Source organism: Paramisgurnus dabryanus, chromosome 6, assembly GCF_030506205.2.
Source record: "Paramisgurnus dabryanus chromosome 6, PD_genome_1.1, whole genome shotgun sequence".
NCBI classification, from domain to species: domain Eukaryota; kingdom Metazoa; phylum Chordata; class Actinopteri; order Cypriniformes; family Cobitidae; genus Paramisgurnus; species Paramisgurnus dabryanus.
In genome coordinates, this window is record NC_133342.1 from 13914234 (window position 1) to 13926276 (window position 12043).

Here is a 12043-nt window from a genome sequence, read left to right on the forward strand (position 1 = left end):
TCATTTCCATGCTAATTCAAGATGGTCATGGTCTAGTTGGTAGACATGGCTGACCAGTATAGCATTCGGTAGGCAGGGTTGGGGAGTAATGCATTACATGTAACCTGATTACTTAATCAGGATACAAAAAACTAGTAACTGTAATCCATTACAGTTTAAAAAATCATGCTTTTTCATTAATTTCCATGCTAATTCAAGATGGTCTAGTTTGTAGACATGATCGACCAGTATAGTATTCGGTAGGCAGGGTTGGGGAGTAACGGATTACATGTAACGGGATTATGTAATCAGGATACAAAAAACTAGTAACAGTAACCCATTACAGTTAGGTAAAAAATCATGCTTTTTCATTAATTTCCATGCTAATTCAAGATGGTCTAGTTTGTAGACATGATCGACCAGTATAGTATTCGGTAGGCAGGGTTGGGGACTAACGGATTACATGTAACGGGATTACAAAAAAATTATAAAAAAAGAAAAAACCTTACTAATTCAATTCATTTCTGTAAATCACTTTTTTTCTTTTTACAACGCACCAATATGACATTAAGACATTTAAGTATCATTAAAGTTACGTCTAAGACTCTTAGTTACTACTTAAAGGGCGTTTTGCAGGTTAACCACCACTGTCGATTAATGGGTACATAAATCACTCAAGATATGTGTATAATTTTTAAAATGTCTCAAAAATGGTCTTAAAGAACACTTTTTTTACGTTTTTGGTATTAACGGTTTTTTTACGCAATTCTGCGATGACGTCACGCTGGGGAGAAGTGGAGAAAGCCTCAGCCAGAGCCATAGAGATAGATGAGACATTTATTGCTGTTTAATACTTGCGTATACAATTTGGAAATCATATATACATCGTAGGAAATATATAATGTGTTATACTGCAAAGATACCATGCTAATTATTATTTATGATATCTTTGGAGATAAATAAAACTTCGCAAATCTGCTGATTTGATCCATTCATGTCCTGACCACCAGGCTAGAGATTTTTAAACATCCTTAATCCACACTTACTAGTCTATACAATAATATCTCAAATATATTGTTTTGTGAAATAAAATGATGCTTTGTTATATTGTTTATGCGATTATAACGAATCACACAATCATTTTATACGCAGCAGTCAGCAGCTGCAGCACACTCGGACCGCATACATACTGTAATAAACAGGCGTTCGGCGGCTTTTTACATCACGACAGACTATGCCATTTGAGGAGGAACCGCTCATTGATCACCGTATTTTTATAAATCCTGTACATGTTTGGACCTGCCGAACAGGTTGAGCACTTTCATATACTTTGTTGAGCAGAGAGGCTGCACTTTGACCAGCGGGCTGCGGGAACCGGCGCACATCACGCCGCCAGACGGTGTTGTTAACTCGAAACGTATAACTATTATCAGATCGACCCACCGGGAAAGTCCCGACTCTCTCGATTGCCATTCCGCTACTGGCTGTAAGAAAGCGAGTGCGTTTGGGTCGCTGGTCCCCGCGAACAGATGTGAAGTGGCTCACTCACCTTCCTGGATTAGAGACATGCTGCCAAAACCGTTTGTGCTGAAGATCGCATAAAGTTACACCCATTTCAGGCAGGATCATGGACCCCCTCAAGCCAGCATGCACGAGTATGTTAATTGTTTGTTTACTTTCTACACGAAGATATGCTAACGTTATGCTATCTGGCTGTCTGCCTATCTCTCTATACTAGCCTATCCATCTGTCTGTCTGTCTGTCTATCTGTCTGTCTGTCTGTCTGTCTGTCTGTCTGTCTGTCTGTCTGTCTGTCTGTCTGTCTATCTATCTATCTATCTATCTATCTATCTATCTATCTATCTATCTATCTATCTATCTATCTATCTATAATCTGCGCTATCAGAACTGTACTTTACTCGTCTTTCTATAGTCATTCTCAATGCTCTCAATGTGGCTTTGGTAAATTCTCTCCCCAGCGTGACGTCATACAGTGCGTTGTGGGGGAAAGGAGAATCATTGCAAACCGCTGTACTTTTTCATACTTTTTCGGGTTTTGTGATACCCAACAACATAAAATACAATGGATAACACTTTAAATGGTTATTACACACAAGCAAGTTGCACAAATTCGTAAAAAAAAAGAACCTGCAACACACACTTTAAGCTGATTTCATTGTTAATGTGGAATGGAAGGGATAATGCAAAGTTTAAACACACACAATACAAAATGGTCAGTACCACATTGTGATCAGTTCACTTCATTGGTTTATTATTTTAATTTAACATGAGTAGTGTACACTGCAAAAAATTATTTTCAAGAAAGCTGTAAATTTTCTTAGTATTTTTGTCTTGTTTTTAGTAAAAATATCAAGAAATTCTTAAATGAAGATGCTTTTTCTTGATGAGCAAAACGACCCAAGAAAAGAAGTCTAGTTTTTAGACCAAAAATATCAAATTTAAGTGATTTTGTGCATAAAACAAGCAAAAGCAAAAAAATCTGCCAAATACCATTTTCCAGTTGTTAAATTAGCAAAAGTGGATTCGGACATGCCCGTTTAGACTGTGCGCCGTGCGCTTTAGACCATGCGCTTACATGATTAAAATAGGGCCCAACAATAGAATGTTGACATTAATAAATAAAAAGATTTAAAATACATTTCACCTATGCTTTTTGTAAACTCAAACTGGCCAAGCTTAAAACTTTAAAAACACGAAACCTTTAAAAAACTAAACGATGATACAGAGGATGTTTCTCAATCCGAAGGCTGCAGCCTCCCGAGGTCACGTTTCTAAGCTGCATATGAAATCAAGACTTGCTTATTTCAGAATATTAACAATTATGAGGTTGACTTTTATTCAAAGTTAATCGGAAATTGTTCTAATATGTTTATGATTTGCAAATGTAATGTTTAGTTAACTTAAATAAACCAGGCTTTGTGACATATGCAGTCTGCATATGCGACCTCCAGAGGCTGCAGCCTTCCAAATGAGAAATGTCCAGAGGTATTTAATTGCCTTTTTTCGAAACCAATATTGTTGCATCATCACTCTCTCCATCCCCACCAGGATTTTAGGCAATGGTGCTTGTTTTTTCTCTCTTTCTTGTGAAAATTGCTGCTCCAAATCCACCAAGTAAACCGACTATGTGTTTAGATCTGCCACCTTGTTAAGCGTCACACGGGTGACAGTGGACCGCCGCAAATGAGGAAGACAGAGGAAAAACGATCAGGTCTGATTGGTGAATGAACAGAGTTTGGTTTTACACTGTGTGAGTGTAAGCAAGTTTGACTGACATAGCATCTTGGATTGTTGTAATGTAAATACGTGAACACGTGAATGCAGCATCTGAATACAGGAAAATACTGTTTATGCAAATGAATCGTCGTCATTTAGAAAGAAGATTGCATTTATGTATGAATCGAGATCGTGATTATTTTTTCGATTAATCGTGTAACGCAAGTATTTGGTAAAGCAACTTTTGGGAACCCCCAGCATCTCATTTCTTTTGTTAGTTGTGGGAATGAGTTATGGGTTGAGACAGATTATTGATACTTCAGACTGGGCAAGCATTGTAGGACAGATGTTTGAATCTAGGTAACCCCCCGGCTCATACCTCTGTTTTGTAGTATTGATCAGTTGAAGCAGCCTGATACCTGATGAAATATTTTGAAAGAGCTGTATGACAATGCTAAAAAGAAAGTGTATTTGGTGTAATGCAATGTTTTTTCGACGGTTTATGGTTAAAAAACACATTATTTTCCACATACCATACATTATTGCTGCTCCTCTATGCCCTGCCTTTCTGAAATGTGTCGATTTGTACAAAGCTCATCGTTCTAAAAAAGCGCAGTGTGCTCTGATTGGCCAGTTATCCAGTGCCTTGTGATTGGCTGAATACCTTGAAGGAATAGTCAATTTTCTTAAAAGAAAAATCCAGATAATTTACTCACCACCATGTCATCCAAAATGTTGTTGTCTGTCTTTGTTCAGTCGAGAAGAAATTATGTTTTTTGAGGAAAACATTGCAGGATTTTTCTCATTTTAATGGACTTTAATAGAGCCCAACATTTAATACTTAACTCAACACTTAACAGTTTTTTTCAACGGAGTTTCAAAGGACTATAAACAATCCCAAACGAGGCATAAGAGTCTTATCTAGCGAAAAGATTGTCATTTTTGACAAGAAAAATAAAAAATATGCACTTTTAAACCACAATTTCTCATCTAGATCCGGTCGTGATGCGCCAGCGTGACCCCACGCAATACGTCATGACATCAAGAGGTCACAGAGGACGAACGCGAAACTCCGCCCCAGTGTTTACAAGTGTGTTGAAAGAGGACCGTTCCGATGTTGTTGTATGTTGAATGATACTAATTAATGTCTTTGTGTCAGTTTATTGTTTACAATGGTCCGCAAATGTGCGTTTTATAAATGTAACACATGACCTCCCTACGTCACTACGCATTAACGTTAGGTCACGCTGGACCTGACCTAGACGAAAAGTTGTGGTTTAAAAGAGCATATTTTTTATTTTTCTTGTCAAAAATGACAATTGTTTTGCTAGATAAGACCCTTATGCCTCGTTTGGGATCGTTTATAGTCCTTTGAAACTCCGTTGAAAAAAACTGTTATGTGTTGAGTTAAGTATTAAATGTTGGGCTCTATTAAAGTTCATTAAAATGAGAAAAATCCTGCAATGTTTTCCTCAAAAAACATAATTTCTTCTCGACTGAACAATGAAAGACATCAACATTTTGGATGACATGGTGGTGAGTAAATTATCTGGATTTTTCTTTTAAGAAAATGGAATATTCCTTTAAGCATGTGACTGAAATGTTACGCTCCTTTCCATATTTGGAATATCAGCTCCCAATGCAATACTTACACTAAGTAATATTGTCGTTACTATTTTATCTATTCGAGCCTGAATCTAATCCAGAAAATGTAGATGACCAAGCTGATCGATTAAGCAATAAACAAGCAAATTAATTAATTAATTAATTATTTAACTCATTCTATATTTTGCTATTTCTATTTATGCATATGGCAGCAACATATAAAGCATTGAAAGCATACAATTCATCAATATGTGTGTTTCTCTGAGAATCGAACCCACAACCTTTTTTGCACTGCTAATGCAACTGCTTTTGAGGAATCACCCTGCAGGCCATTTTGATGGACCCTTTATGCTGTGATATTAATGAAGTTTACCAGTACTCACTGAACTGTGGTGGTTATGTGGAGTTTACGCAGACCCGGGGTGGGAAACTGCCGAGAGTTGATGTAGGAAACTTTGGTCATGGCGGTGTTGATGTTCTCCAAGTCATCCGCTTCCATTACCAGCACGGACTGAGCTGGGTTGAAGTGGAACTGAAATGGATAAAGAGAGCGCGAGTGAGAGTCATTTTCATAATCGTGAGAAATGCGCAAAAGAGAAGGAGCGAGCGAACAGATCAACACATTTACATATAAATGAATATGTGGCTGTGGATTGACTAATGTCAAAGGATTCTCGAATCAATTCAAAGGATTTTACAAAGATAAATGGACTAGAATAGGCAGCTGTCTATTTTCTTTCCATTGAAAGACTTTGCACATATTTGTGAATGTGTGCCACACAATGACCTGCGCTATTTGCTGCAAATATAAGAAAAGCTTAATAATCCTAAAGACAAATTATATAAAAAAAACTATTTTAAAGCAGATCAAAGAAAAACTATATGACCTATACATTTCTCAATCCCCCAGCAGATATCTTACTGGTGTGGCAAAAAGTGTCATTTCTGACCTTGACCACATATGATTGTGTGCTTGTACCTTAATGCCTTTGCCTAGACTTTCAAGAGAGCTGATGTCCAGACCCTCCTTGCAGGCCTGTAAGCAGGAGATCACCTTCTGGGTTGCAATCTTTCCAGGTCGGATAGTCAATCCTGAAAGGCTACCACGAAAATACTGTGTAAAACGTGGAGTGGTCACCTCTCCTCCTATAAGCAAAGAGACAGACGAACAGTCAAAAACATACACACACAGTCATTGCTCATAATAAATACAAAAGCAAAATGAAAGAACGGGAGAGGAAATAGTACAGATATTTTTATATATATATAACAAGTCATCCATCATCACCATGTCTGCTTTATGGGTACCTTTATGCAAAAAACATAAGATTGAGGCAGGAAGAGAAAACATGGCATGTCCCCTTCAAAACATGCTGCTTTCCTCTCTTATCCAAGCTGGCAGATTTGGTGAGTCTAATAGCTCCAGATGCAGCCAGCACTGTCGCTCCTAAATCCTCACAATGAAGGCCTGCGCTTCCAAGACTTAATTGCATATGATTTTAAATTATTTAGTTGACAGATGTTATCAATTAAAATTTACTCCACAGATGAAACAGCGGTGCAACATTTGCATTCTCGTTCGTGCTCCCCCTAAAGGACAAACATTTTAATGAGTCGGTAGCGCTCACACGGGATATGAGAGCTGCCAACGCCACATCTATTTGTATCGATCTGTGACGAAGTGACAGACCATAATAACAAGCAGAAAACAGCCTGAGCTCCGCGGAAAAAAACAAGTCCGATCTCTCATTATAACTAAAAACAGTAACGTTGCAACTAACAGGCAGGAGAGCCGTAATGACCTTTATTTCTCACCTATCATACACACTTATTACAGGGCAAGTTTGTTATTTTTGTTTTTTACTTAATATGCCAGGGGTGTTGCTAGACATAAAGCTGTACGGGGGCACGTGCCCCACATTACTCTTTCTAACACTTTTTCTTAAAAGTGTGCAGCACAGTGCTTGCTTAACCCACAATCCATTCACTGCAACAAGTCTAGTAAAAGTAAACATGTATCCATTTTAAACACTAAGTTTACCAGCCACATATTCACTGCTAACTGTTTATGTAGCATACTTTCTTTCTTCTTTATGCTTTTCCAGCATCTATGGCTATATTCATCGCGATATTCAAGTTAATCCATACACATGTTGGGGAGGGGACATTTGGTATCTCCAATTCACCTATATATAGTGTCCTAAAAAAATGAATTAATCCTTAAAGGACAAGTTCGGTATTTTAGACTTAAAGCCCTGTTTTCAGATTGTTTATGATGAAATAGAACGGTTTTGACTGAAATTTCGACATATGCGGCTGCCCCGAGAATTTTTGGGTGTTTGTTGTTTCACCTCCCACCTCTACAATGGGTGTATAGGTGCACTGGAACAATCCTTCCTAAAATGCATTAAACTTTTGTTTACAAAGACGTGAAACTCACCGTGTGGTCAGGGGTGTTCACTGATATGCTCACACAAAAATCGCTGCAAAAGATGCTTTCCAACAGGTATTTTAGCATTTGTTGTTAACTTGTGGACCTATTTTTCTAAACGCCTCACACCCGTACATTCTTCCATTAAGAGCTTGAATAATAGACACTCCAGCCCAGTTGGTGGCGATAATCCGCCTTTGCCAATTGTAAGAATACAAACAATGTTCCCGGCGCAGAGTAATACCGTACCTCACAGCACATCTAATTTCAGTCAAAACCGTTCTATTTCATCATAAACAATCTGAAAACAGGGCTTTAAGTGTAAAATACCAAACTTGTCCTTTAAGAGATCCTAGGGACATTTTGTGCCACTTTGATTTTTAAACCATCTTGACTGTGATGATTGAATATTGCCCAAAATTGGCAGAGGTTAACCATTTTTGATACATTTTAGAATTTTGGTTTCATTTTTTAAAATTAGCTTAAAAAGGCTAAACTACGCAAAAATCGACACATGTGATCCTGGGGACAAAAAATGCCCAATTGAAAACCATTATAACAACCATTTTTGATCCTCCCATTTATCTTAACATAAACTAATACATACCTTTATGTCAGTATATAATTTTGAACTACTAGCCGTCAAGTTTAGTTTTTTATACGCTACTTTTTACCATTTCATGCATTCATCAAAATCAATTTTCCTGTTTTTTTCGCGCCTCATTGCTACTGAAAAGATAAACATTTAAAAATGGTGTGTGTAAAAAAGTGTGAGTGGTAAAGGTGATGTCGGGGTGAGTGGGGCAGGGGGCATATTCAACATATCCAAATATTTAACAAGGGTTAATTTAAATAAACTGGCATATAAAGGGTAAACATTTCCACAAATTTAATTCATATTTGATATGCATGTTTCTTTCAGAAGTAGTTCTAAAAGATTGAATCGTTTAAAATGAAAAAAATATTGATGTATGATATTTTTAAAGCAGTTTTTGGGAAGGTGTAAATTTTTGGCCTTAGGAACACTTTTTTAAGGATCTATTGAGGGTTAAATATTAATTTCATATCTGAAAGACAGATTAATTGTTATCAAACACAATCAAAGACAATACAGAACACAAATCTGTTGTCTCAGCAACAATGGTCATTAAAAACTATCCAACTCACATACCAACAATTAATTAACAAAAAATTGTAATCTTTAAACCTCTGTAAAAACACTGGCAACACAAACGCGCAGGTACAATGTTGATATTTGAAATCACCTAACAAACACGCCCCAACCCCAATAGAATCTGGACCTTCTTTTGATAGACCCGTCCCACACATACGCAACCCCGGCAAGGATGTCGGTTAGTAGACATTCTCCTTACTGCTGATTGGTACAAAGGGTTTTTCAAACATTGTGCACTCCGCCTTTAAAGTGTTTTGTAAATCAAATCAAACTTTATTTAAAGAGCACTTTTTTAAAACTGCAGGTGTTGCAATGCATACAGATTTGGTATTTTTGTGCCGCAATTATTAAAGGCAGGGTGCATGATCTCTGAAAGCCAATTGTTGATATTTGAAATCACCTAAACAAACACGCCCCTACCCCAATAGACCTTCTTTTGATAGACCCGCCCCACACAAATACAACCCAGGCAATGATGTCGGTTTGTAGACACGCCACTTACTGCTGATTGGCAACAAGTGTGTTTTGGTACTCGGCTCGACTCCCTTTTCCAAAGTGTTTTTTTAAAAATCATGCACCCCGCCTTTAATGTAAATGAATACACTATCAATAAAAATGAATTGTAAAAATTTTAACTTGATATTTACACTGGGGCACAGCAGATTTACACTGGGGCATGTGCAGCAATAAAATGGTCCAATAAAATAAAACGCCCCTGGCTATGTGAATAAAAAGACTCGCCATTAATTAATAACATTTTACACCTGACACATCAACAAAAAATCCTGCCGTGAAGACAATCGCCACCAAACCCCCTGTCTACCTCAGAAAAAGACAAGGATCTCAATTTGGTCCGAACAAATACCGTCTGCGGTTTCCATTATAAGCTCTTGTCATTACGTTGTTGATTGCGCACAGCGAGAAAGGAGGGAGTGCTAGAGGCAATCTCACCCACTAATAGCTCGAAAAGTTATCAGTTGCGGTTTAGTGAAGCTTAGACGAGTTTCATCGGGATGTAATAGCGAGTGAACTTGTCCTCCATTCAGGGGCTTTTAATCCGCACTCGGTCCTGCTTCTGAAAATGGTGATTTCAAGCGAGAGGAAAAGAGAAAATAATCCCCAATCAGCACAGATGAAAAGAAATCTAAAGGGTGTGGAGGAATCGGAATTTAGGACCCGGCTGCCTGCGACCGCTATGCAATTTAGCCGAGTCTCCATTCTCTCACTACCTTTTTTAATTATTTAGCTCATGAAAGCGATGTTAAGGACAGTCTCTCCATTCAAATGCGGTCATTAGCTCTATTTCAAAAGGATGAAATTGACAGGCCGTGTTTCTTTTTGATGTTTTCACGCCCGAGTCTCTTTGATTAAATGAGGAATCAGGCAGCCTGGGGCCAAACACATCGCCGCTCTCTTGGTATTCGAACCACCGCTGCTGTGCTCTCGCTGTCATATCAATAATGTAGATGTCTTCTAGTCCAACCCTCTCTTAAAACTGAGACACCCATCTGACTGCTGCTCAAAATCTGTAGATGCTGATTCATCCCTCCTGTGCCTGCGCTGCCAAAACCACTATTATACTAATATTTAATTTTATCAATCCATTTCATTTATAAGGCATAATGACAACAATAGCTTGTCCATGGTCTCACCTTGCCAGCAGGCTCCTACGGTAAGCTGAACGTCAATTTCAGAGGGGTGGATGGGCCAGTCGTCTGTTACAAGGTAGGGTTCGTACGTCACTCCATCTACAAAGAGCGTCACCGCAGGAAACTCCACGTTGATGACGTAGTAATGCCATTCTTTGTCACAGATCTAGAAACAAGAACATGTGTAGTTATAGCCTTTATTTGTTTTCCTTATGACAAGTAGCAAAAGATATGCATCAAAACAGGTCTCATTTTGGTCTTTAAATCATTTGAATTTAAACACACATTTGAACTCATGAAAAGCATGTTTGCGTTTTGGACCTCTGTGTCTAAATTGGTTTCTGTATGTGTACAAATACTGTAATACAGAAATATTGCATATTGACGATATACAGTAATTTATCATATTTATAGTATGTTATTATAGCATACGTGAAAATTTCGTATGTGTGGTTTAAGTTGTTTGTGCATTTTTTCATACATTTAAAAAAAATTAACGTTTTTGGCGAATCATGATTTGCTTATGCAAACAAATTTGTACATACACAAGACCCAGGATTTTTCAGTAAAATATTTTTTTTTTATTTAATATAAAGTTATTTCATGACCCATTATAACATATGTATGCTATCCGAGTATAAAGTCTGTTTCAGATTTTTTGGTTGCATTGTTTTTGTTTATTAGTATAAAATTAGTATATTTTCCCCAAAATTTCTTCTCTAAACATCATTAAAGGTGCAAAAGAATGCATTGATACAATATGTTATATGGTTCTCTGATATCTACATAGAAGGTATGTGACTTTATTATGTGCAGAAATGATCCAGAAACAGTTTTACATGTCCACTTATAACCCTAGGATTTGTCCGTAGAATGAAATGCACTGTTTTACCTAATTTGGAAGGGTCATGAATAATAATGTTGAGCTCTGCTCTGATTGGGTCATGTCAGTAGCTCACAAAGTAAAAATAGTTTATGTGCCCTATCTTGCACCCAGCGCAATTGACTTTGTCAGTGACGCATGTATCATTCGTATTTTGCACCGGCGCACAGCGGGTTTTTCCCTCCACAGACGCACGTCGGAAAACTAGGGAATCAACTTGCGCTCCCTGGGCGGTTCAGCGCAAAAAAAGAAGGCGTGTTCCGGCGCAAACCATCCCTGATGCTATTTTGCAGTTTCAAAAAACAATTGCGCCACTGACAAAAAAAAACTAGTCTAAAGTCAGTGGCGCGTGGTTGCTTGATCATAATGTATAGCGTGCAAAACGCGCACACAATTTGCTTATCTAATCTACACAGATGCAACAGCTATTTTTGCAAATCATAAATTGTTACAATAAAAAATATTAACACATGAGATAAGGGGAATCATAGTGGTGAGCATTGTGGTGATAGTTTTTATTTATTGTGTGGCTGCGTTAAAAAATTCTCATGCAAATGACGATTAAAATATTTTCATAAGTTTGTTGTGTGGCTGTATTACGTTTATTTTATGTAAATAATAATTAAAATGTTTTCATTAGAAACCTTAATGTATATGAACTTAATTTGTAAGTGTTCTTTGGGGTTGGACTTTGCTTGCGTTTCTTGGGTCTGATTTCAAAGCCCACAAACCCTTTCAGCGGTGAGGGTGGACGCAGATCTGTGTAGAGGCAGATCCACCTCCCGTTACACGGCATGCCCGATTTATGCTGGCAAGCTTTGGATTCCCCCGTCTCCTGACATCATTGTAGCGCTTCAGGCGCAACGTCCTGGGGATGCCAGCTGATGAGACAATTGTGGCTATTTCCTCTCAAGCCTGTTTAACCTACGCTGATTTGGGCGAGTTTCTCCTATCCCTATACAAAACAACTTCTCTGTCTTTGACTGCTCTTACAAGAACGTCGGTCTCCTCGGCTGTGAACCGCTCCTGGCGTGCGCCTGGTAAATCCGTCATAATAATAGCAACCTGCCATGGAACTTGCGCCC

General features: G+C 38.0%; 1 protein-coding gene across 1 annotated transcript in view; it reads right to left on the reverse strand.

Moving 5' to 3' along the window:
- clstn2a (calsyntenin 2a) overlaps positions 1–12043 on the reverse strand; it is a 316111-nt gene that overhangs the window by 21274 nt on the left and 282794 nt on the right. The window contains exons 9-11 of the mRNA XM_065267246.2: positions 10079–10241; positions 5801–5967; positions 5205–5353 (exon numbers count right to left, since the gene is read on the reverse strand). Coding sequence (XP_065123318.1) covers positions 5205–5353; positions 5801–5967; positions 10079–10241 — 479 coding nt within the window. The remainder of the gene's footprint in view (positions 1–5204; positions 5354–5800; positions 5968–10078; positions 10242–12043) is intronic.